The sequence below is a fragment of the Marmota marmota genome, unplaced genomic scaffold, assembly GCF_001458135.2.
Source record: "Marmota marmota marmota unplaced genomic scaffold, marMar, whole genome shotgun sequence".
Lineage (NCBI taxonomy): Eukaryota > Metazoa > Chordata > Mammalia > Rodentia > Sciuridae > Marmota > Marmota marmota.
Genome location: NW_025999942.1, coordinates 9,754,373 through 9,780,135, shown reverse-complemented (window position 1 = coordinate 9,780,135; position 25,763 = coordinate 9,754,373). Strand labels below are relative to the sequence as shown.

The following is a 25,763-nucleotide window of genomic DNA, read 5'->3' as shown; positions in this document are numbered from 1 at the left end:
TTGCCAATTGATCCAACTAATTAAGAAGAGGCAGAAATCTAGATTTTTGTAACTTGAAATCTCCAAATAATGAAGGTATGCAACTAATTTATAATAATATTTAAGCCCATTAAAACATAAACATGACTAGTCTTAGATGACTATTATTAGGTGCCATTAAATCTTAAATTCTAGACTAGCTTGTTAAATCATTTTGAAGTCTACATTGTCTCTTAGAAGGGAATTTTGCTGTCATTCTGTGAGCTATCACTTTGTATAGTAATAAAATTATTTTGTATAATATTTATTATAATTAAATGAACTATAAAGCAACTGGTATGGCATTCTAACAATGTAATATTTTTTTTAATTGTAAGGGGAAACTCAACTCTCAGTATGTAAAGAACATGAAATAAAACTAGATATATATTTTTGAGACTTTATTGGTAAGACTACACATATGTGTAATTTTATATATTGCATAATTCATTTTATATATTTTATATATTGATAATTCATTTATTATCAATATGTGCCTGGTAATGGTTAGTATTTTTTTGGTTGTGTGACTTAGAATAAATGATCCTAAAATGACCATTTTCTATAAAAAGTAGTAATAATACCAATGAAAATTATGAGATATATATTGTTTGGAATTACTTTTTTACATATTTTTTTTACATATTATGATAGGTATATTACCTGGGTGGCCCTGATTATATAATTCCTTAAATATGGAATTGTTTCTCCAGTTAGTTATAAAAGATAAAATCAGAAAATTTTGTAGTTTGAACAGGACTCAACTTGGTATTGGCAGATTTGAAGATGAAAGGAGGTGAGAGCAATCCCTACCTAACCCCCAGCAAGAAAATAGCACCTTAATTCAATCACAAGGAAAGAATTATGTCAACAATCTTAATGAGCTCCATAGTACAGTCTAGTGAACCTTGATTCTTGAGGTCTTGAGCAGAGCATCCAAACCTGCCATCCCAGACTTCTAAGCACAGAAATTTGAGCAAATACATGGCACCTGCTTCAAGCAATTATATGTGTAGTAAATTACTGCACCATGAAGGAAGAAATGTTAGTTCATTTTAATTTGCATTTGTATAATCTGTAAATTATTTGTTTTCCAAGATCAATAACAAAACTAGATGGTATTAGATACAAAACAAATACAAAAGTATTTCCTTCATGAAAAAGTAAACAGATGGTTCTCAAAATACAAAACAGGGGAAAAGTGCTCAAGATGCTATCAAAGCACAATTCTGAGTTTCTTTAGAGACAAATATAAATATTTGGGGGACAAGAATGATAGGAATTAATGCTTGCACATTCTACTTTGGAATTATAGATGGCAGGACTTTTGCCATTATATATAATTCAAATAGTTGGCAACTTCATTTATCTTGAATACAGTGCAGAATTAACTGATAAATTTTTTTTTGAATTGACAAAATAGTTGTCACAAAAAGCTCCTATAAAGAAGATAAAGTTCTTTTATTCAACACACCAGAAAGGCCCTTAGGTCTTCTCACAAAGCTTTTTTACTATAATTTTAATGCAATATTAATAAACTCAGCTACCTGACTTGGAAGCCTTTTTACAAACCCATAAATTAGGATGATCTGGGGCAGCTGAAAGCAGCAATAGTTGACACTGAGTAACCAGGGGGGAAATGCATTAAATTAACACAGAACAATCATTTATGACTACTCTATGGAAAAAAAAAACTGAACTATGAAATGTCTAAAGAGCTTTCTAGTTCAACACTGATGTTGGTCTTTATACTATCAAATTGTTAAGAAAAGTTTAAATTATGTGAGATGTATTCTTTCTAAGCAGCAAATACTGAGAGGAATTTTTGAAAAAAATTGAAACCAAAGATACTATTCATAATACATAAAACATAAGACTTAAAACTTTAAAGAGAATATGATTACAATCAATTACTTATTTCTTGAATTTTTCATAGGATAAGCAGTTCACTGACTTTTACATATCCATGTAGTTGTGAAAAGTATGGTTGTGGAATGACATTTATTATACTAATATAAAAGGTATCATTGTAGGGAAAATACTTTTTAAGCAGTGATAGAAATTTTATTTTCTATAAGAGTTATAGACCAATTGTGGATATATATATATATATATATATATATCATATAANNTATATATATATATATATATATATATATATATATATATATACAAATTTATCATTAAGTTTAACATATAATTTTGGAGAAGGTATATAAATTTTGAAAATCCAGCATTATGCTTAAACTAAATTCATTAAACTCAGAAAATACAAAAAGAATTCCTACCTTGTGGACCATAGCCAAGAGATAGAAAAATATAGGGAAAATGTTGTGTTATCTGTATGTAATAATCTACCTCAATAACTAAAAATTAAAAATTATTGCCTTTAAAATGATGTATGGAAGTTGGCAAATCAGAAAGGCAAAAATCAAAGTCAATATGATTTCTTTATAAACATTAAAGTCACCTAGTTTGTGAATAGGAGAATCTATTCAACATAGCAACACTAAGAGTAAATTAAGTGAAAATAAAATCAGCAAGTTACGTGACTGTACTAGATGGTTTAAAACACTACTGAGAGATGTCAGTTGAATGAATGGTAAAAACTATACTGATTTTCAAAGAGATGACTTTTTGTGGATATTATTACTATATTATATAGTCATAATTAATGAAAAATGATGCTTTACAAGATATTTATAAAGTTGTATAGGCATTTCTGTGAAAATTCAAATGTAAAACATTAGGAAATATTTTTAAGGTGCTATTTTGTTGTATTTAGTATATCAAATATATTCACCCATTTAGACTAACATCGCTAGTGAGAAATACGAATCAGATAATGAAAACAGATGACTAAGAAAAAAACTGTCAACATAAATTCATGAATTTTAAGTATTTCCAGCATAAATTATTTTTTCTATTTTTAAAAATTTATATATGATAGTGGAATGCATTATAATTCATATTACACATAAAGAGCAAAAATTTTCATACCTCTGTATACAAAATATATTCACACCAATTCGTGTCTTCATACATGTACTTTGGATAATAATATCCATCACATTCCACCATCATTTCTAACCCCCTGCCCCCTCCCTACCCCTCCAATCCCTCTGCCCTTTCTAGAGTTCCTCTATCTCTCTCATGCTCCCCCTCCTTACTCCACTATGAATCAGCCTCCTTATATCAGAGAAAATGTTTGGCATTTGGTTTTGGGGATTGGCTAACTTCACTTAGCATTATCTTCTCCAACTCCATCCATTTACCTGCAAATTCTATGACTTTATTTTCTTTTATTGCTGAGTAATATTCCATTGTGTATATATGCCACATTTTTTTTTAATCCACTCAATACTGAAGGGCATCTAGGTTGGTTCCACAATTTAGCTATTGTGAATTGTGCTGCTGTAAACATTGATGTGGCTGTGTCCCTGTAGTATGCTGTTTTGAAGTCCTTGGGGTATAGATCAAGGATAGCTGGGTCAAATGGTGGTTCTATTTCCAATTTTCCAAGGGATATCCACACTGCTTTCCATATTGGCTGCACCAATTTGCAAAAATTTTTAAAGACAGGAAAACTCTGATACAGTGTAGCAGTACTGAAGAGAAAAATACCTTACCTGACATTTAAAACTATTGCATAACTGTAGAGGTTTTTTTAGTTACTTATGAAATAAAGTGGTTATATTAATGAATCTGCAAATAAAGCCAGAAATAATCAGACATGGGTATTTTAAATATAATAAAAATGGCTGTATGCATTCATGGAAAATATTTATTATGTAAAAATATAAATCATTATCCTTTTGAGAAAAGCAAACTTTGAGTCCTGCCTTACTACTTATTCCACAATGCATTTTAAGTGAACCTATGATGCATGAACAGCTAAATGACCACAGAACCCAATTAGTCTTTGGTTTTCCTCTCAGGGCTTCATATATATTAATTAAGAAAGGAGAGCCTAAGTGACCTTCAAGAGTCATAGCCACAATCATTAAAAAATAAAACAAAACAAAATAAAAACTTGGGTGTTCCTGAAGATAAAAAAGTAGGCAATAAAATTTCACTTCTTATTGGACCTGTGATTAAAGGTTTATCAGAAAAAAAATCACAAAACTCAGAAGTTATAAATTATTTATTAATAAATATATGACTACTATCTACCTACATATAAAATATATTAAAATTACACAAATAGTGAAGCAAACAAAAAAAAACCCTGAGAATATAAGCAACAAAATAAATGTAAATGGAGATATAAATATTGTGTAAGTCAAGAAAAATGAAAATATTAAAATAGAAAACATGCCAGAGACATTAGCAGGCATTTTGTAGGAATTCATTCATTATGAATAATATCAGAAAATTTACTTAACTTTCCTATCATTAAAAAGTTGAATTAGATTTCCAACAGATTTCAAAAATATAAAATTTGTATGTTCACATCAAAACCAGCATGTCAACATTAAGTCAATACAAACATTTTTAGGAAGTGTGTGTGTATGTGTGTGTATGTATATTTAAATATGCAGTAAATTCAGGAACTGGGGTAAATTGAATTTTTAATGTGTATCCTATTTTAAGCATTTTAGCAAGTTCTATAGTTGAACTTCTAATTCATTGTTTTTAAAAGCAGCCTCTGGTGTTGCTAATGACATTATAGGATAGAGACTTCAAAAAGGAAAGCCAAAATTTAAACTTATTAACTGTATGATTTCTACTCATCTACTTTTTTATAGTAAAGAGTTTCAATTAAAATAACTTTACAATAAATGAACACTCACATTAAAATATTATTATGAGTATATGTGTATTTTTCCTCTTGGTAAATGCTCATTAAAATCATATTGTTTCACATTTTCACATTAAATATTTGTTTTCATAATTCATACCATTTGCAAAAAATGAACCAAGCCCTGGCTATCCATAAATTATTCATTATTATGAAAATGCCCTATATCCCCATAAATACCTTCTGTAAGATAATGACTACAATTATTCTAACCTTTGTTGAAAGTCTGGACACTGATGAATGGAAGGAAAAGAAAGCTTTCATGACAATTGGGTTCCAGTATTGTTGCTGTATGGCAAAAATACAAGTCTTACAGACATGCAGTACCAGAATATGAGGTTCATTAATCTCCACCTAAGTTATAAACCTTTGGAAAATACATTTTTTTTTCCTTTTTCAAAAATGAGCATGCACCTTCACAGAGATGTATTAATTGAAGAATCTTTGTGATTCACTGAGTTTGTTCATTTTAGAATGAAGGATTACATTAATAATGCCACATTAGGTAATAGGATAGTGACTTCTACTATCTCTAAATCTTTTACTTCCTATTCTCTGAGAGTCTATGTCATAGCGGTAATTTACATAGCTCTAGGGAGTCTCCTGTGCCAGAGAATAGGCACACATTGAAAGATTAAAATCAGGTATTTGTGAAACATATGCAAAAACACACTCAGACTTATTCCCCTGTGGATCTATAAAAGGAGAGTTGGTGTGGAGAAAAGAAGTATTTATTATCATTTATAGTACATTTACAGGGAGATTGACCACAAATATATTTTACATTTACAGGGAGATTGACCACAAATATATTGAGATTTATTTATTTAATATATTGAGAATATAATGGTGGGCATTTCATCATAACATGAATAATTTCACATTTGATCTGTATTTCTTGAAAGACCTATATAATGCATAATGGTGTGGTCCAAATCCTCTATTAAGGAGAAAATAAAGTTTCCATTAGATTAAATTCAGAATAATTTTAACTATAATTTTAACTTTGAGCTATCCTCAGAAAAGCTACTTGAAATGGTTACAGGTTAGTCACTAAAATTTGTCTTTTTCTAGTAAAGATAAGGCTGTCAAATAAAGGCAACTTCACTGACAGTTGATTCACTATCCACCTAACAGTCTCCTTTCACAACTGGATAAAGAACATGACTTCAGGGAGCTGAAAGTCCCTTGTCTACAGACTCACTAGGAAGGATACAAACAAGAATTTAACTTAACACATGAGCTTCTTTCCTAACTCTAAACATTGTTAAGGAAACTGATAGCATGGCTTTTTCTTCCCTTGGGACACATGGGAAGCATGATTCTCCAATAAAATATCCCGTTGCAACAATAGTAAGTGGATATCTATTTCAGAAGACAGTTCTTTGTATGTGAAAAAGCTAACTGGTCTTTGGCTGACAAGATGTTATTCAGGGTTTTGAGTTGCTTCTTCAGCTTTCTGCAAACTGGTGACCTTGAACTGGCAATCTCCAATAATATAGTTCAAGTTCAAAGAAAGAGTGCTGAAGTGGAACCAAAGTGACTGAATGGGGTTACTGAGACAGGAATCAAGTAGGGAGATACTTAAAGGGCAAAGATGAAAAAAAAAAAAGAGGTTTCTTTTTTATATTGCTTTTCTTCAAAAAATGTCATACAGCACTTTAAAGTTATTTCAACTGCCTAATTGCAAATGCTCAGGTTTCTTGGCACAGAATTGTAAGTGAATTATTTCCCTAAAGCCATATGATGATTATTAGTGAGTAAAATGCTTTAAAAATTAACTGATTTTGGAATTACAGAAGTGAAAACTTGTGCTTTAAAAATTAAGGCAGCAGAATACAACAGACACTAGTGTGGCAATATGTATAAATGTGGCTGTATAACCAATGTGATCCTGCAATGTGTATACGTGGGAAATATAAGAATTAATACCCCATTTGAATCAAATGTATGATATATGATATGTCAAGATCATTGTAATGTTTTGAGCAACCAATAAAAAAATAAAAAAAATAAAAATTCTAGATAATATATATTTTCAAGTTCAAGTCACAGAAGTAAAAAACAGGTCAAGATGGTTAATTTCACCTAGATATTTCACTTCCCATTTTTGCCTTTTCAACAAAAAAGTGGATAATGATACAAAAAAGGCAAAATCAGTATAAAAAGATCTGATCAAGTCTTTTGAATGGAAAGAAAATATATCAGAAATTTTTTCATGAAGTTAAGAAATTTCTTATTATAAAATATGTGAAAATTCAAGGCATGGCTTGAATATAAAAATACCATTATACTCATAAAATAATTGAATGATCCTAAGAAATTACGTTTTTATTTTATAGTTAATATTTAATACATTCATATTTTTCTTTATCTTCTACCCATCATGTTCTTTTATTAACTGCAACAAGAACATTTGCTTTTACTTCACACGCAATATTTGGTGCTGATCAGACACCAATCTGGTTGTTTATCAAAGTTAATAATTAACCTTTGTTTATAACCAGGCAATCAACAAGAAGGCAATGCAAAAATGTAATAAGGGATGCTTCTAATTCTCCTTTACCCATCTACTCAGCTGATGACTGTCTACAGGAGCAGTCACCACTACTGTGCCATCAGCATACCTGGCATTACTTTCATCAGGCTCCATCCAGAGTTCACGGTTATCATGCATAGAGAAAACAGAACAATATAATAATGCAATTTTCTTAATTTCTCTATTTCATTCTCAAAAGTATGCCATTTTGAATAATTCTCAGCTTTTAACCTTCTTTATTCTTTCTTTGAAATTAAATAGTCTGTCAGAATGGCTTTCTTCTCACCTGCTATCCTCTATGTAGAAAAGTGCACTGTGGCTGTTTTGTGTCCACGAAAGAGCAGGTCCTCTCAGAATCTCGATTCCCCTTCAGCCAAATCAAAGGACACCTGCTTCTTTATAAGTTTGTGCCTATTAGTAGGACCTTGCAGTGACTGTTAGACCTATAACCTGACATTCCAGTCCTCTTTTTTTTTTGTTATCAAGTAGCAAATTTTAATATTTTCCCAAACACAGTCAGTATTGGTTCTGATATCCATGAATTTCATTTACTACTGATTAATAAAAGAACACCAGTTACCCAATAACAGGGTTTATATCTGAGTTACTAATTCACTGTATTTACTTTGAATTCAAATATAGCTACTAGCTCTCCAGTCTACAAATCACCACTTCAGAGAAACACATCATAATTAGTAGTTCATCATGTCACCTCTTTCTAAGTGTATAGGTGATTTTTATTGAGGTCATGAACAAGTTTTCTGTTTCCTTTTGGTTTTCTGGAAATAAATCCACTGTAATATTACACAAACACACACACACACACAGATAATTGAAAAAGAATTGGTATTCAATGAAGATGTAAGTGCAGTATAAAAAGTAAAAAGACTAATACTGGAAGTGAAACTACACTGGAACTACAGTTTTCAAAACCCAGATAGTTGAGAGTTGTTGCTGTTGGAGATATAACCTCATCTTTCATAGAACTACTAGGCTTCTTGTGTCAGGGCCATGCAGTATGAATTTGCTCTCAATACCTAAAAAAAAAAAAGCGAAAGAAAACAAAAACAAAAGACTGATTTTAGGTAGATAAGCAAGATCAGAGGTGGCCTCTAGTGTGGCATTGTAAACATACTCAGAAACTTCCCACTCCTGGTGCTGATAAAGTAGATATGGGTCAAATGAATTTGACATTTGTATCACAGGTTTCCTGTAAATTGGGGAAGAAGTTTATTTTCTTTAATGGGAGTTCTAAAGCTTGTTTAGGTAAAAGGCTCAATAGCAAAAGTCAAAGGCTTTGTGGGTCACCTTATAGGTTTCTTTGTTGAATCCCATGACCATGAAAAGACTGAAAGAAAAGAGGAAATAAGCAATGTTCAGTAAAACTTTATGAATTCTGAAATTTGAATTTCAAGAAATTTAAATTTCATCATGAAATTTTATTTTTTTTAAATTTTTTAACTATTAAAATGTAAAATTTATAGTACACAAACCATACAAAATATATGGGAGACTAGATTTGGCCTGCAGGCCAGTTTGACAACCTCTGCCTTTAAAGTACCATAAAATATAAATGTTAGAAAAAAATGAAAATAATAACAAATATTGTCTGATCAAATAAATGGAAGAACTGTTTGTTTTAGAAGGAGGAATTTCCAGATAGCAATTGGCAATATCCAATTTAATTTATCGGTGGCCTTTCTCAACCAGCACACATGAAATAGCAGCAGTGCTCACTTCTGTAAGTTCCATGACTTTTCTTTCTTAATATTGCTCAATACCTAATAATCACATGAAGTATTTTATACCTACTTGTTTATAGTTTCCTAAATATAACTTAAGCTAAAGCAAGCCAGAGTTTTTCATCAACAATAAGAAAGTTTGTTCATCAACATTAAGAAGAGTAACTGGAAATTTGCAGGTGCTCAAATATTTGTAGGACTATTAGATAATCAGAAAAGAGTCAGTGTTTAATCTGGAAACATAAGAAATGTCTGAGCCACTGGCAGCAGAAAGGATATAATTGCACTTCTATCTTATAATTAATACTTTATAATTGTTGGGCCAGAAATTGATTTAGACATTCATTTTTCCTAGTTTAGGAGAAAAAATATTAGCACTTTTACCTGAAACACATTTTCTATTTAACACATGAGTATAAAAGAGTTTCATGTGATAGAATTAGAGTTAATTGGACTGCCAGTATTTGAAGCCATTGTTTATTCCTATCCATACTTCAGATGTAGACATTGGCACTGTTCACACTGGTAATAGAAATTCTAGTAAACAAGCTACTTAAAAAGAAAATTGTAAATTATGTGCAACAAAAATACCACAGACTAAAACATTATGATATTAATATTAAAAGTAATAAATTTGAAGATAATTTATTTGTGTATTTTCTATAAAATATTTTCAGTTCAATTATTATTTGATAAAACTGATGTTGACTTATTGAATTTTTGATGCATATAAAACTTAAAATATAATGAATAATAAAGACAGTGGATTTAAAAATACATGTAAAAATTAGTTGTACCAAAGTATAACTTCATACTTTTATAACTGAACTTACCCTGTTCATAAATTTCCTTTCAAAAGGGACTTTGTTACTATTGAGTTAAATGTTAATAGTGAGACCTTACTTCTCAGATGGATTTGTTCTTTGAAACAATTAAAGCTTTGTCTCTAAGGAATGAGGTATAGGTGTGAGCAAAACATCACCAGCAATGAATAATGAATATCATTATATTTCAAAATATGACTTTGATCATAATTCACTGAGTCAGCCTTCCTTTTTATTTTAAATTTTTACATGTACCCCTGTGTTGACATTTCTTAAACTGTCTCAGAGAGATAATTCTATTATTACCATCTTGTATATGAGAAGCACCAAGATTTGGAATGTGTAATTATCTTCTAAAGCTGACAAAAATCACACAAGTCTTTAAATTTTACTAAAATAAGTAAAATATCCTGCATCCAAAGGTATGCAAGCTTTTTTGGTACAGAATTAGACCTAAAAGTCAGTATAAGGCCCAAAGTGGTGAAATATTTAAATTGTTTTTAAATCCCACACATTTCTCATATATTCATATTAATAGGGACTTACATAAATATACACATGTGTATATAAATGTAATTTTATTTATTTATTGAACTCAGGGGCACTTGACCACAGAGCTACATCCCAAGCCCTATTTTGTATTTTATTTAGAGACAGGGTTTCACTGAGTTGCTTAGCACCTCGCTTTTGCTGAGGCTGACTTTGAACTCACAATCCTCCTGTCTTAGCCTCCCAAGCTGCTGGGATTACAGGTGTGTGCCACTGTGCTTGGCTGTAAATGTAATTTTAAAAGTTTGAATCTAGTATGAAAATGTATTTTTGGTCTAGTATCTTGTTATGTCATGAAATGAAAGATTTAGTTTTCTTTTGTATTACTTGTGTTCATACAGAATTAAAAAATTATTAAGAAATATACAACTGTATTCTCCATACCACATAGACACTGGCCCTTCCTAAGGGATCAGCATTTTCACTTCCCCCACCATGGCTTACTCTTGAGAAACTGAGCTTGGCATCACTCTCATCATTGAAGTCATTACCCTCTCTCCCTCTCAGCAGGTGTGGTTGAATTTCCTGAGTGGTATGAATGGTTAATACGACTCCAGTGTAATAGAATAAATTAAATGTTCTTATTCACTTGAATATTTATTCATGAATTTATCTCTTACTACTAGATCATCTCTTGTTGGGTATATCATTATATGTAGACATCATTTTGTATAAATGTTTGTTTATACTTCTGAACCACATTAAGTGGTACATGCTCCTAAAAGCATTCTTTAAAAGTCAGTAATCAAAACTAATTGAGTGTGAAATACAGCTCACAACATTTTTCAAAAGCTTTGACATAAAAATTAAAATATAGTTTATAATTCTGGTATAACAAAGAATATTTCATATGTATAAAAATGCCAAATTTGCAAGGTTGTTATGCAATGTTTGAAATATTATTAATAGAAAAGAGTCATGAAAAAGCAAACAAGTTTACTATACATAATGAAAATACAACTTTTGAAAATTTAGTGATATACTATTGTTTCAAAGAAGTAAGAAAATATTTTCTATGATATTTTTCATGTATCATTTTTCTGCAAGGCATGTGTCTTATATCGACATACGCATATTTTCAATCAAAATATGCATTGGTTACAAAAATACTTGTACATAACTGATCACAGAAGCTTTATTTATTTATAATAGCTAAAACTAGAAGCATCGCAGTTCTCCATAATAGATAAACAGATTGCTGTTAAGCAATTAAAAGAATGAAGCAGTGATATACACAACACAGATGAATCCCAAAGAATATTATGCTCATTGAAAGAGTCTTAGAGAGTACAAAGTGTGATTTCATTAATATGAAGATCAGTAATAGACAATTAAATTACAAAATAGTCTAGGGTGGTCTTTGTAGGTACAGAAGGCAGGATAGACTTGGAAAGCATATAAAGAAACTGCCTGAGGTAATGGTAATGCTCTCTGGGAGGATGGCAATGGTTTAGCTTCCAAAGGTGTATACATGTGCCAAAACTCACTTAAAGGAGCATGTAAGATTGTGTATATTGTTGAATATAAATTTTGTTAAAATATCTATACAAACATGTAAATTTAGCTAATAATGTGCATGCTGATGTGGTTTAGGTGAAGTGTATTCTTTTCCATAAATTTTATAGAATTTAAAAATGCATTTAAAAATGCTGGATGAGTACAGAAATGATGGATAAGTATGTGATAAAATTATAAAGCATAAAACTATATAAGATCAATTAGTATACTGATGCTTAGTTTATGACTCTGAATTTTATATATTAAAATTTTCTAATATTTTGGCCAAAAAAGGATTAAAAACAGCTGGTAAGGCTATGAATATAACTGGTAAGGCTACTGAATAGCCAAAGATTAGAGGGTTTTAAATTTGAATTAGACAAAGAAAAGGAGTAAAAGTAGGTAGGATGTGGATATAGATAATATTACAGTTACTGTTGAGCATCAAATCTGAGGAAGTGAGTAGTGAAATGTTCTAAGGAGTATCAGTTTATATCAAGACCTTTTGAAGGAAAAATAGCAAAATTGTGGTGGTTAAATTTTGAACAGTATATGATGAAAGAAAGTTATTGCCTGCACAAAGAATATTGGGTTAAACTGGGTAGACATTGTGAACTTATGAAGATTCTTTTAATTTTTAATTCACATTTTTGATTAATAATCATAGTGAATGTCTTGATCCATTAATTTTACAGCAATGAGCTGGGTCAGTGGGATTGAAGAGATCTTGGAACTGGGAGATCATTATCTAGCATTTGGCTGTATCCTAAGAACAATAAATCCCTTGGAAAAGTACATGCATTATCTTTGTCCAGCAGCTATAAAGTGATAAAGCTTCAGCTAAGAGGCTGGAAATGCCGATGTAAATCAGATAGCCAGTGATAACTGAATAGCTATGGAGGGCAAAAAAAATCTGATAACTGAAGTTTGAAGCTAATAAGGGTATATTCTAGCTAGAATATTAGTACTTTCCTTATATTAGTAAATACAGCGACCTTGTATAGAATTGTAGAACTGTTATTGAGCAATTATATTATATATTATAGCTTAATTATACTTGGTTACAGAAAAAAATGGATCTTTATATTTTATATCTAAAATTTCTTTCCTTCAGTGAACACTGTGTTAAGTGAAGTAAGAGAGGCAAAGAAAGGTAAATATTGTATAATCTCACTTGTATATGAGATCTGAAAAGAAGTAGAGAGCAGGATGGTGGTTACCAGAGGTGGAGGTAGATGGTGTTGTTTGGGGAATTGTTAGCCAAAGATACAAAATTTTATTTAGAAAAGGAGTAGGAATTCAAGAAATATGTTGTATAATACCATGATTATAGTAATAATGTATTTCTATTTTCTACTTAGAAATTAGCAGGACAGAGATTTTTAAGTTTTCTCAATAAAAAATGCATATGTTAGATGGTTTGACTTAGCCATTATACAATATATAAAGTATCCTGTTATACACTATAGATATCTGGTATTTTTATTTGTCAATTAAAAATACAAAAGTTGCTTTTTTCACATAAATTATTCTTTGAAGAAAAAACATAAAAAACAAAAATTAAATTTAAAAACTGTTTTGTTATAGCAAGACATTTTATTCTAACAAGAATACACTAAATATAGCTTTGCAAATATGTAGTCATACACATGAAATTTTAAGATGTTAATATATACATTTTGTCATTTAAAAATACTAACTTCATAGTATTTATAACTGTTTTTGAATAATTTTGTGTGCATAAAATTAATTTACAAAACATGTAAGGGAATAACTATTATAGAGTATATTCAATTTTTTCATTCTTATATTCTTAACATTTTCTCCAAAATCATAAAATAGACTTTATTCAACTGGCCTGGGATTTTTTATTTACTTAATGCATTAGAGAACTAGGTATTATCTTTAATAAAAACTTAAAGAAAATATAGTAAGTTTTATATTACGGCAGGAATTTTCCTGGCATTTAATAAAATCATTTTATCATATTTCAGGTGAAATGTGGATAAAAGGGTAAAAAGAATTCATTTTTTATACAGCCCCTAGATTTACTCTTCCTCCTAACTATTAAATGGTAGAAATTAAGAAAGTTTCTTAACCTTCATCATAATGAAAATAATCTAGAAAAATACTCTCAACATAAGTTTGTTATAGGAAGTAATTAAATTTTTTATATGGTGGTATATGGCCGTAGGTGTTTAAAATATATTTCATAGATGAAATCATTTTATTAATTCCAAATTATCAGTTACTGAGGACAAATATTCTTGATCCATAATGTTGTTTTCTGCTTGGAGTACAGAAATGGGAAAAGTTTTTAGGTAACAATAATTTTCTACTTGATTTGTCTTCAATCTTTAAAATATTATAAATATGGGTAGATTTCATATTAATACAAATTTTATGCTGATAAATACTATATTACACTTCAAATCTAATGTTTCTTGTATACATGTGAGAATTAATGTAGAACAAATTGGTAAACATAAAGTTTTGATTATAGGTCTGAATGTTAGCTAATGATTCCTCAGATCTAAGACTTGTATTGATTTCTATTTATTTTGAATTACAATAATTTTTAGAAGATGTGTGGGATTGAATCAAATATTTAATGAATGATCATTATAAGAGCTCCTCTAATTTAATACATAATATAACTTAATACTTTGAGATATAAAATATAGATGTAAAATATAGAACTGTGAATATAATACTTCCAAATTTGTGAATACTCCAAACTTAATGAAGCTTAGAAATATCACAGTCTCTTTCACAAATATGTAACAAGACTGAAATAGTGTAAGTTGTTAATAGTTTAACTGTAAACATGACATTAAATTTCCAAAAGTTATAATACAAAAATCAGAAAAATTCTATAGTGAAAATCTCAAAATATATGAAATGAAACAAAGCAAAAAATAAACCCAATATTTCTGAGAATATTAGAAACAACAAACAGTAGATTTACTCCCCCAGGAGATTTCTGTCCATTGAAAATTGAAGGCTTATGCTGAAATGCTCTAATATTATAACTCCAGTACACCTGGGCAAATTGCAATAAATTTTTTAAACTAAATGAATATTCTGCAGATACACAAAACATAAAATCTGCATGTTTACTAATGGATTATTGCTATAGTTTGAATCTGGAGGGTTCCCCAAAGGCCATATGTTAGGCTGGTTATCAATCTGCACTATTGGGAGGTGAAGAAAACTTTGGTAGGTGGGCTTAATGGAACAAAGTCAGGTCATTAGTGGGTGTGCTCTTGAAGAGGATATTTGTACCCCATCCCCTTCCTGTCTTTCTTTCTTTGCTATTTACCACTTTCTCCAAGATGCACTCCAATCATGCTACCATATATACTTTGCTACCATAAATTTAAAGCAACAGGGCCAATCAACTATGGCCTAAAACCTCTGATGCCACTAACCAAAATAAACCTTTCTTCCTTTTGTTTCTCAAGCATTTTCTTTAAGTGACAGAAAGCTGACTGACTATACGTACCATGTGATGTTTTATACATGTGTACATTGTATAATCAGGTTAAACGTATTTATGGTCTCAAACATTTAAAATCCATACACAGAGCACAATCACTATTTACATTCACCTTGAATAATTTTTTGCATTGTTATACTCAAGTGAAAATAAGAGAAATATTCAAGGGTACAGACAAGTAGCTGAAAAAACAGTGATGGGAGATCTGGGAACTAAATTCACATAGAAGCCAGCACTTTCAGAGGACAGATGGGTGTACCATGAATACCCTTGATGAGATCTGGAGCACCTGCCTTTGGCCTGACAGAAGGTGGGAGAAGAGGGAACCAGAGTTACTGCATTAAGCCTGATTCATTGAAGAAGGCTGACAGGGATCTAAGGGTACCCTTGGTTCAGGGTTAAAGCAGACTCGTTTATATTGGAGAAAAACATCTGTAATTTAGGCCTGCAAAAGTTCAAAGAGTAAAGAAAATTAATATGATTTCAAAGTAATATTACTCAACACACAAAGAATAAAACTAACATGAATGAGAATATTAGAAACAACAAACAGTAGATTTACTCCCCCAAAGCTTTTAGGTGTTGGCATTATTAGCTACATGATATGAAATAAACCTGAAATATAGTCAGCCATGGGTTCAACAAATTAGGGATAGAAAATATTAGGGGAAAAATTTACAGGTTTATTAAACATGTATAGAATTTTTTTCTTGTTAATATTAGCTAAACAATATATTATAACCAATATTTACATAGCAATTACATTATATTAGTAAGTAATGTAGTAACGTAGAGATGATTTAACACATGCAACAGGATATGTATTGGTTATAGGCAAATAGTGTGACATTTTATATAAGTGACTTGAACATCTCTGGATTTTTGTATCTGAGTGGGTCCTGAAACAAACCACCTATGAATACCAAGGCAAATGGATTTCTATAGGTAAGAAGTAATACATGAAGCAATAAATAAATAAATAAAAGCAAGTAAGATGAGAACTATATAGAATTTATCATAAAAATCTGAGAGAATTTGAGATTCACATAGAAAATGATCATATTAAAAACACAGATGTCTCTGCTTTTAACCATGATGGATTATCGTGTATCAAATTATCCCCCAAAAAGTAACTATAAAGTTTCAGTTTTCCATTAACCTTCATTACAAAAAAATGAGCTCTTTCAAGACATTGAAGATTACAAAAATGATGGCTAACATTTAAAAGGCCAAGTTTCAGTATAAAAGGGCTATGAATGGGAATGATCCTAATAGTGTTTGCCGTTTCCCACTTGAGAAATGGCTGATTCACAAGTAGTGCTAGACTGAGAGTTCTTGCAATATGTGTACGCTGAGGCCTCTGGGCAGTCTAGTGGGGCTGGGAGTAATAACTGCTGTTTAGGGCAGCCAAGTAGTCAGAACTTTAGACCTGGATCCCTCGGAAAGGAGTCTGGCTGGACATTGCTATTCATCTTTTCTGGCATCTTCTGAATTCTAAGATATACCTTGAGACCAAAATTGAGGCAGAAAATGGCAGCTAAGGTGCCAAACTTAGCTTATGAATAGTTCTAAGGCATACATCTATCTGAGAACTAGATAAAGGTAGTTTTTCTAAAGTAAAAATAAAATGACTTTCAGGGACCACTAAAAATTAGTAGCCCTGATATAAATATTGAAAACAAAATAGGAGGAGGACAGTCCTCATAAATACTTAGTCACAAATTCTCTAATTCTTGTTTGAAAGATGATTTTCTGTTACTCTCAATTTCTGCCTAAGGCAAGTAAATTATATTTGAGAAAACTTAATGGTATTCAGAGTGTCTATTTATCTTCTTATATAATATCCATCATTCTTTCAGAAATTTCCAGAGATATTATGCTGCTTACTAGATTTTTTACTATGAACCTCTAAATCATTAAATTATTCCTTTGAAAATAAAGCATTTGACAAAAGTGTCTCATAGTCTGTCTGCAGAGCAGTTTATTTTATGGTATAGCCAAACCTACTAGTTCAAGAAACTAAGATACAATATGCAATAATTAGAAAAGAAGGAAATAATCTGATACTATTCAAAATTATTTGCAAAATTAAATTTAATCTTAATTTAACAAATTACAATTAAAAAATGTTCAACCTTTCTATTTAAGTTGGGAAGTTTAAATGTAATTACAAAACTTAGGTCTCATTTTCCAATTATTTCTACTTTATACTAGAAATTGCTCATAATGAAATAATTTTTTAATACAGAAAATTTTGAGAAGATATTGAAACTGGCACTCTGCATAATTTAATGGTGATATAAAGTCATCTATACTTTCTAGAAAAAATAAATTCATACATCATAATAACTTTACCTCCCACACACTAATTTTTCACCAAGAATTCATTCACTCATAGTTTAGGATAAACTAAAAGAAAGAGTTGAGAGGGCCCCGAGTTCCAATGTCTCTTTCAAAAGTATGCCCCCAGTGGCCTAACTTCCTTCTGTTAGGCCCCAACTACTAGAGGTTACACCACCTCTCCATAGCACCATATGTTGGGGACCACACCTTCAAATATGGGCCTTTGGGAGATACTGAAAATCTAAACTATAACACTTTTTAAAAAATACAATACAAAATTCCATTTATCATTTAATTCTTTTTTCTTGATTCATCATTCTTGACTGTTGTTTGAATTGGCCTAAAAGACATTTAGCTGTAGGCATGGTGGTGTTCACCTGTAATCCCAGTAGCTCGGGAGGCTGAGGCAGGAGAATTGAGAGTTGAATGCCAACCTCAGCAAAAGTGAGATACTAATAAGCAACTCAGTGAGACCCTGTCTCTAAATAAAATACAAAACAGAGCTGGAGATGTGGCTCATTGGTCATGTGAACCTGAGTTCCATCCCTAGTACCAGAAAAAGAAAAAAGATACTTACCTTATGCATCATGATATTCATATATGTATCACTTACATGACCACCTTACTGCCTTATTCCTTCGCTGTATCACATCATTATCCCTTATTTATTTAATTAATTATTATTATTTTTTTTGGTAAGGAGGATTGAACCCAGGTCACTCTACCTCTGAATTTCTTTCCCAACCTTTTAAAAACTTAGCTATTGTTTAATTTTGAGACAGGGTTTTGCTAAGTTGCAGAGGTTTTCCTTGATTTTGTAATTCTCTCTCCTCAGCCTCCCATGTCATTGGGTTCCAGAAATAAGACACTAAAATCAGCATATTACTATTATTTCATAGAGTTCTTATATTTTCATGCCTCTAGAATTTCTACACTATTATTTTCCATAATACAATTAGGAAGCTCAGCCCAGGTTACTGCTGAGAGCACTGGCAAATTAGTCACATGCTTTGTTTCTTTAATCATGCAGTGGCTTCTTGTTAATATGAATTTATTGAATGTTCAATTGATATTTTTGTTTGCTTTTTTATATAAAATACTATCATGTGCAGATGCACATATGGAATTGATATTACATCAGTATTTTCCCATGAAATATGGCATTCTTTAAAAAACAAATGGTATTTGTTTGACTTTGAAATTAGACAAATAATGTATTAGACTTATATTTATAAAATCTGAGACTAGGAGGAATGTATTTATTGATAGTCCCTAGAAATCAAAGGTTTACCAAATAAAATTAACTTACCACAACATTATAACAATGTATTCCTGCTTCTGTTCTAGGGCATAGAATATTATGCATGTTATTTGGTATTTATTACTCTCATAAAGACAATGGAGATACACATTAATAGCTTTGTTTTCTTGATTGAGATAAATCTTTGCTTTTATGATGCTACAATTTCTAACTATTTGTAGGTCAAAAGATTTTTATCTGATAAGATATTTTCTGTTTCATCACTTTAAAAAGATATTTTAAGGGGATGGGGCTGTGGCTCATTGGTAGAGTGCTCACTTAACATGTGCAAAGCTCTGGGTTCGATCCTCAGCACTACATAAAAAAAATAAAATAAAATAAAGATATTGTGTCCAACTACAACTAGAAAAAATATTTTTTAAAAAAGACATTTTAAAACCATTATACATTTTCTAAAACTTCTGTAATATCATATTAAATAACAACATTTGATGGTATATGAAAGAAGTGAAACTCTGAGGGAGATAAAATGGAGAGAAGCAGGGTCAGAAATCATTTGTTATTTCTTTAGTTCTCAAAACAACAAGTTGTCTACCGCTTTTAACTGACAGTTATGTTTTATTTCATATTTTTGAAAATTATCTTAATTTTATTTGATAACTGCAACATTACTATTCTTGAATTGAAAAAGAGTGACGTTCTAGAGTTGAATCCATGGCAGGTAATAGATGCATAATTAGTTGTCTTGAATGAATGAATGAATCAATGACAACGACTAAAATTCAATTTCATTAAGTCAAAGCTGGTATTACTACTTGAAGCAATATAAGCTTTTCTCAATAATTCTGATATTACAATTTGTTAAGAAACCTAAGAAACCATAATATTTCTTCAAGTAGAAAGTACATTTTAAATGAAATCATAAAGTCTAAAAACTTGTCATCCATAGAATGCATCTGGAAGTAAATTATGTAGTAAAGAAAGAATAAGGGATATGTAATGGCTTTCTGTGGTAAAGCCACTATAAAAATTTTATAAAGTTCAAATATATTTTGAGACAGTTTTTTATAGACAATAACTACATTAGTCAGGGTTCCATAAAGAAAAAGAATCAATATTGTATAGAGGTATATATGAGAGAATTACTATGGAAATCAGCTCACACAATTATGGAAATCAAGAAGTCCTCACAATATTCAGTCTTCAAGTTGCAGGATCAGAGAAGTCAGTGATGTAATCTACTCTGGGTCCACAGCCTGAGAACCAGGAGGCAATAGGGGTGTGTGTGTGTGTGTGTGTGTGTGTAGGGGTGCACTGCTGGTATAATTACTGAAGTTTGAATGTCTGAGAACCTGTTACTATGAAGTTTGAAGCCAGAGGATATATAGCCACCTCCAGAAGAGAAAGTAAATTCTTTTGTTTGTCTTTTTGCTCAATCCAGGACCTCAAGGAATTGGAAATGTTCACTACACCAGTGAAGGATATATGATATTCAAGCTTCTTTGCTCAGTTTGTTGAATCAAATGCTAATCTCTTCTAGAAACACCATCAGAAACATCTCACTCCAGTAAGAATGGCATTATGAAGTCAAACAACAACAAGTGCTGGCGAGGATGCGGAGAAAAAGGTACACTCATACATTGCTGGTGGGACTGCAAATTGGTGCAGCCAATTTGGAAAGCAGTATGGAGATTCCTTGGAAAACTAGGAATGGAACCACCATTTGACCCAGCTATTCCTCTTCTCGGACTATATCCAAAAGACCTAAAAGAGCATACTACAGGACACAGCCACATCAATGTTTATAGCAGCACAATTCACAATAGCTAGACTGTGGAACCAACCTAGATGCCCTTCAATAGATGAATGGATAAAAAAATGTGGCATTGATACACAATGGAATATTACGCCTCACTAATATATAACAAGATCATGGCATTTGCAGGGAAATGGATGGCGTTAGAGCAGATTATGCTAAGTGAAGTTAGCCAATACCTAAAAAACAAATGCCGAATGTCTTCTCTGATATAAGGGGGGTGACTCTAAATGGGTAGGGAGGAAGAGCATGAGAAGAAGACTACCAGTAAATAGGGAAGAGAGGTGGAAGGGAATGGGAGGGAGAAGGGGAATTGAACGGAGGATGAAAGGAGACCCTCATCGTTACACAAAATACATGTATGATGATGTGAGGGGAAAAAAAAAGAAATGTGTCACATTAGATTGGGTAGAGAGAGGTGATGGGAGGGGAGGAGAAGGGAATCGGGGATAGGAAGGGCAGCAGAATAAAATAGACACTAGTATTGCTGTATTGTAATAAAGCCTTGGTCAGACAATCTAAAAAAATAAAAAAGAGCTGTGTAATCAAAAAAATTGGAGACCACTGTTCTAAAGAATAAATTGTATTAAATTTAAAAAAAGAGAAAGAAACATCATCAGAAATAATGTTTTGCAACAACCTAAACCAGTCACAATGAAACATACAAGTAACCATTAAAATCTTTATCCAGATTCTTTCCTTTTGGAAAGAGACTGTTAAAGTTTAGATATGAGGTGTCCTCCAAAAACTCATGTGTAAGACAATACAAGAATGTTGTATTGTCATGAGGTGAAATGATTGTATTATGAGAGCTTTAACTTAATTAGTGTATTAATCCATTGATATGGACTAACTGGAAAGTAACTCTAAGTAGGTAGGATGTGGCTGGAGGAAGTGGATAACTAGGGGAATGCTTTTGGGGTTTATATTTTGTCCCTGATATGTGGAGCTCTCTCTACTTCCTGATTGCTAATTGCCTGAGCTGCTTTCTTCTTCCACACCCTTTTACCATAATGTTCTGTGTCACCTCAGGTGCAAAGGAGTTAGCCATCTAGGGACTAAGACCTTGGAAACCATGAGCATCAAACAAACTTTTCCTACTCTTAAATTTTTCTGGTCAGGTCCCAGCAGTGAAAAAGCTGACTAAACCAAGAAGAATGATATTTCATTTTGCTCCAATGACAACTACCACAGTTATTATACTAATTTATAATTATCTACTTATCTGTCTTAATGCTATCTGAAAATCTCAGCTTCTCAAAGGCAGAGATCTTTTTTTTTTTTTTAAATGGTGCTGGGGATTGAACCCAGGGCCTTCTGCATGCAAGGCAAGCATTCTACCAACTGAGCTACATCCCCAGACCCTTCACATGCAGAATCTTATCATAATTGTACTGCAGGAAGCATGTCCCTGACATACTGTGTTTCCTTAGAACTGAAATGCAGTTTTCAATATATGTGACAAATTGGCCTGTGTTAAGTTTAAATTCTTTTCTCATTTCATTTGAAATCTTTCATGTAATGCAGAAGAGATAAATAAAGAATTTAAAGATGAATACATAGAAGTGAAAAATACAGACCAGAAATATAAATGGAACTTTAATTTTCCCTTAGTCTTAAATCATAATTGTTAAAGCTAAGTTTATGCAAAGATTATTTGTTTATCCAGATTATAATAATAAAATTGAGTGATGGTGTGGCACAGGGTTTGTCTTAATCCAGATCTAAAATTATATACCTTTGTTGTTATCCATTCCTCCTACTGCATACAGGGTTCCAACTGTAGATTTTCTGGGTTTAGTTCTTGGACTTTGCATTAAAGTTCTTCTTTCTGGCAGTAGATGATATTTCATTGCTTCCAGGATCAGCTTTTGACATTCCAAGTCATTCTTAAATAATGCATGGTTTTCTAGGTCAGCCAAGATCTGTGAATAATATACAATCATTATTAATAATGATTTTTAAAAAAAGAATATGGTATCAGTAGTTAAAAATCTTAAAGCCTATGATATTACTCTTATATTGAGAGGAATAAGGAGTGTAGGAATTGATTATATCTATAAATAAATACAAATAAAATGCACATTTCCAAGAGGAATGCAGTGCATTTTTTAATCCCGTATTGCTATGATTTTACTATTCATTGAAAACGTTCTAGAGATCAATTTTTCCATTTACTTTCGTCTTACAGAGTTGTTTATAAATCAAGTACAATTGCTCATGTTATTCATAAACCTGTCTGGTTAAGGAAATTAAAAAATTACCTTCAACAGAAATGTGCTAAAATGAGCTTATCGTAAGTACTCACATAATTAAGTTCTTTTAAATACAGTTGAATTCTCTTCTAAATCCCAAGTAACTCCATGAAAATGTAAACAGTTATCCTCATAATGGCTCTTTTAGTATGAAAGCAATTGAAAAGCTGCTTATTAGGCAAAGTAATAGTTTCCAATAGTGAAAAATAAGAAATGTTAATACCAAAAATCCAGAGCCAGAGCTAACAATATATTGAGACCAGGAGTTTTAAACTATATTGTCTCTCTTCTGCTGCAAAAGGTTTAGTGTCTATGAGTCTTTTGTGTATAACTTAACACTTTAAAATCTTTTAAGTTTCCTCTTCCTTTGTGCTTCTTTAGATTCTTTTTTTCTTGATTCTTTCAATCTTTTTCTATTTTCATGAATTGTGTTTCATTTTCATTTATGCTTAAATTTGTTATATATATTTTAAAAATTAATGAGTTGAAAATTGAACAAAGACTCACTGGCCTTTTCTTGTTCATTGATAAGCAATCATACTACACAAATATTTATTAAGTGAATACATTAATATATTGTCAGGAGAGGCAAATAAATTATTGCTTTGAACTCCATAGCCTTGGATATTTTGGCTGCCCCATGCGAAGATGTAGAAAAACGCGCCCATTTGCAGGCGGCCTCTGTCAATGGGGCTGATTCCATGCCTAGCATGGAATTTATGAGTTCGATAGCTTTGAATTTAGATGTCTGAGAGCTTTGGTTAAAAGAGATACCAGTGTGCTTAAACAGCCTTGAGGCCCCAGCTGCCTGGAGGAGGAAGAATTACTAAGCAAGGGATAAGGCCCCAATAAGCCCAACTTCCAGCCTCTTGCCTTTCTTTTATCTTGAAGAACTCTTGTGAACAATGAATTCCTTTCAAGTGTTCTCCTATAAAATAAAGGTTGGTGGCCTATCTCCCTTTGTTAGGATCAGACCCATCAGGTCGTTTCCATCCGAAAATCTCCTGTTTTCAATGTATTTTTTGTCTCCTTTGGTTTTCTTTCTTTATCTTTCATGTTTTTGTTTTGTTTTGTTTTGTTTTGGTACCAGGGATTGAACTCAGGGGCACTCGACCACTGAACCACACCCCCAGCCCTTTTTTTGTATTTTATTTAGAGATAGGGTCTCACTGAGTTGCTTAGAGCCTTGCTTTTTGCTGAGGCTGGCTTTGAACTCATGATTCTCCTGCCTCAGCCTCCCAAACAGCTGGGATTACTACGTTTTCAGCCTTTTATTTCCAGTCTGCCCACACCTAGGACAGTTACTTATTCCCTTGCCTTGCAGGTCATGGTCAGAATATATAGGGAAACATGTAATTAAATAAGTAATATAACACTATAATTTTAACTACAGGTAAATTTGTTTAGCCTATTTATATTACCTTTAGAGGAACTAGGAAGAATGTAAAAACACATAAATACTCATTTATAAAAGGGATGAAAGATAACAGAGTAGGTCTAAGTCTGAATAAGGATGTGATGTATTAGGTACTAGATGCTTTGGAAATGTGTAAGTAAAAATGTCTACATTCTTAGCTCTATTTCTTATATACTAAAATACTAGCTGCCTTCCTAATTTTATTCTGAACATTAAATTTTTAAAAACGGTATGAAGTGAAATAGGTAATTGTTAATGAATTTTTTAAAGGACTACCATTTAAACATTTTAGTAACATTTTTGCTCTTTATCATCAAAGAGAATATTATTTCTAACATATGTATCAAAATGTTTATTTTGAATATAAGCCTTTTCTTTCTATTAGAAAAATAATTAGGCTTTACAGTGATTAATTTATATAAATATATATGCATATTTGTATATATTATATTTGATTAATTTATAATGAATTTATGATTGATTTATAAATATTTCTATATGTGAAGCTAGCTCTCATAAATTCCTTTTTCTTTCTCTCCTTTTTTCATCTCTTTTGGGAAAATTTGGGATTATTGGTCATTAAAAATATCAATGTATTTGGAGTTAATTATTTATAAGAATATCTTAGGTAGATAGATATGAAATTATAAATAAAAGAAAATTTTAAAAATGTATGTGCTTTTTCCCATGTTTTCTTTTTCTGTTTTTCCTAGAAAATTATAGAACAGAATCAAAAAAGTTTAACTGAGAACCTGGGTGATGGCTTTAGCTTTATATAAGCTGATTTAAATATTTCAAGAGGGTAGAGGAAGATGGCGGCGAGGGGAGTGCATTGCCCCCGTGTGCTGCTTCACTGTGTGGGAGTATGACAAGTCAGGACGGCTAAAGGATATCTTGTTAGGAATTTCCAGCAATAGTGGGGTGCTCCGGAACCTGGAGGAAGGATTTCCATTGCACGAGGATCGGCTACGGGGACTCAAACGCGAGAGGTTTGTCGCACGGAGGGTAACACTGCTTATTCACCAAACCGCCCCGCGGCTAGAGTCTGCAGCACGCGCTGGGAAACGAGGAGATAGCGACGCAGGGATACAGCGCTGCAGTTTCTGCCAGCCGTGCAAGCACCGTACTCAGGGCTGAATTCTGGGGGAAGGAAGCGGTCCATCTCGGTTCTCCACACCGGTCAGACCACAGAGGAGGCCAGC

The 25,763-nt window shown here is 31.6% G+C and overlaps 1 protein-coding gene across 1 annotated transcript in view; it reads right to left on the bottom strand.

Moving 5' to 3' along the window:
* The window catches only part of Klhl1 (kelch like family member 1), a 370,801-nt gene that overhangs the window by 107,500 nt on the left and 237,538 nt on the right, over positions 1–25,763 (bottom strand). The window contains exon 6 of the mRNA XM_015498739.1: positions 22,628–22,814. Coding sequence (XP_015354225.1) covers positions 22,628–22,814 — 187 coding nt within the window. The remainder of the gene's footprint in view (positions 1–22,627; positions 22,815–25,763) is intronic.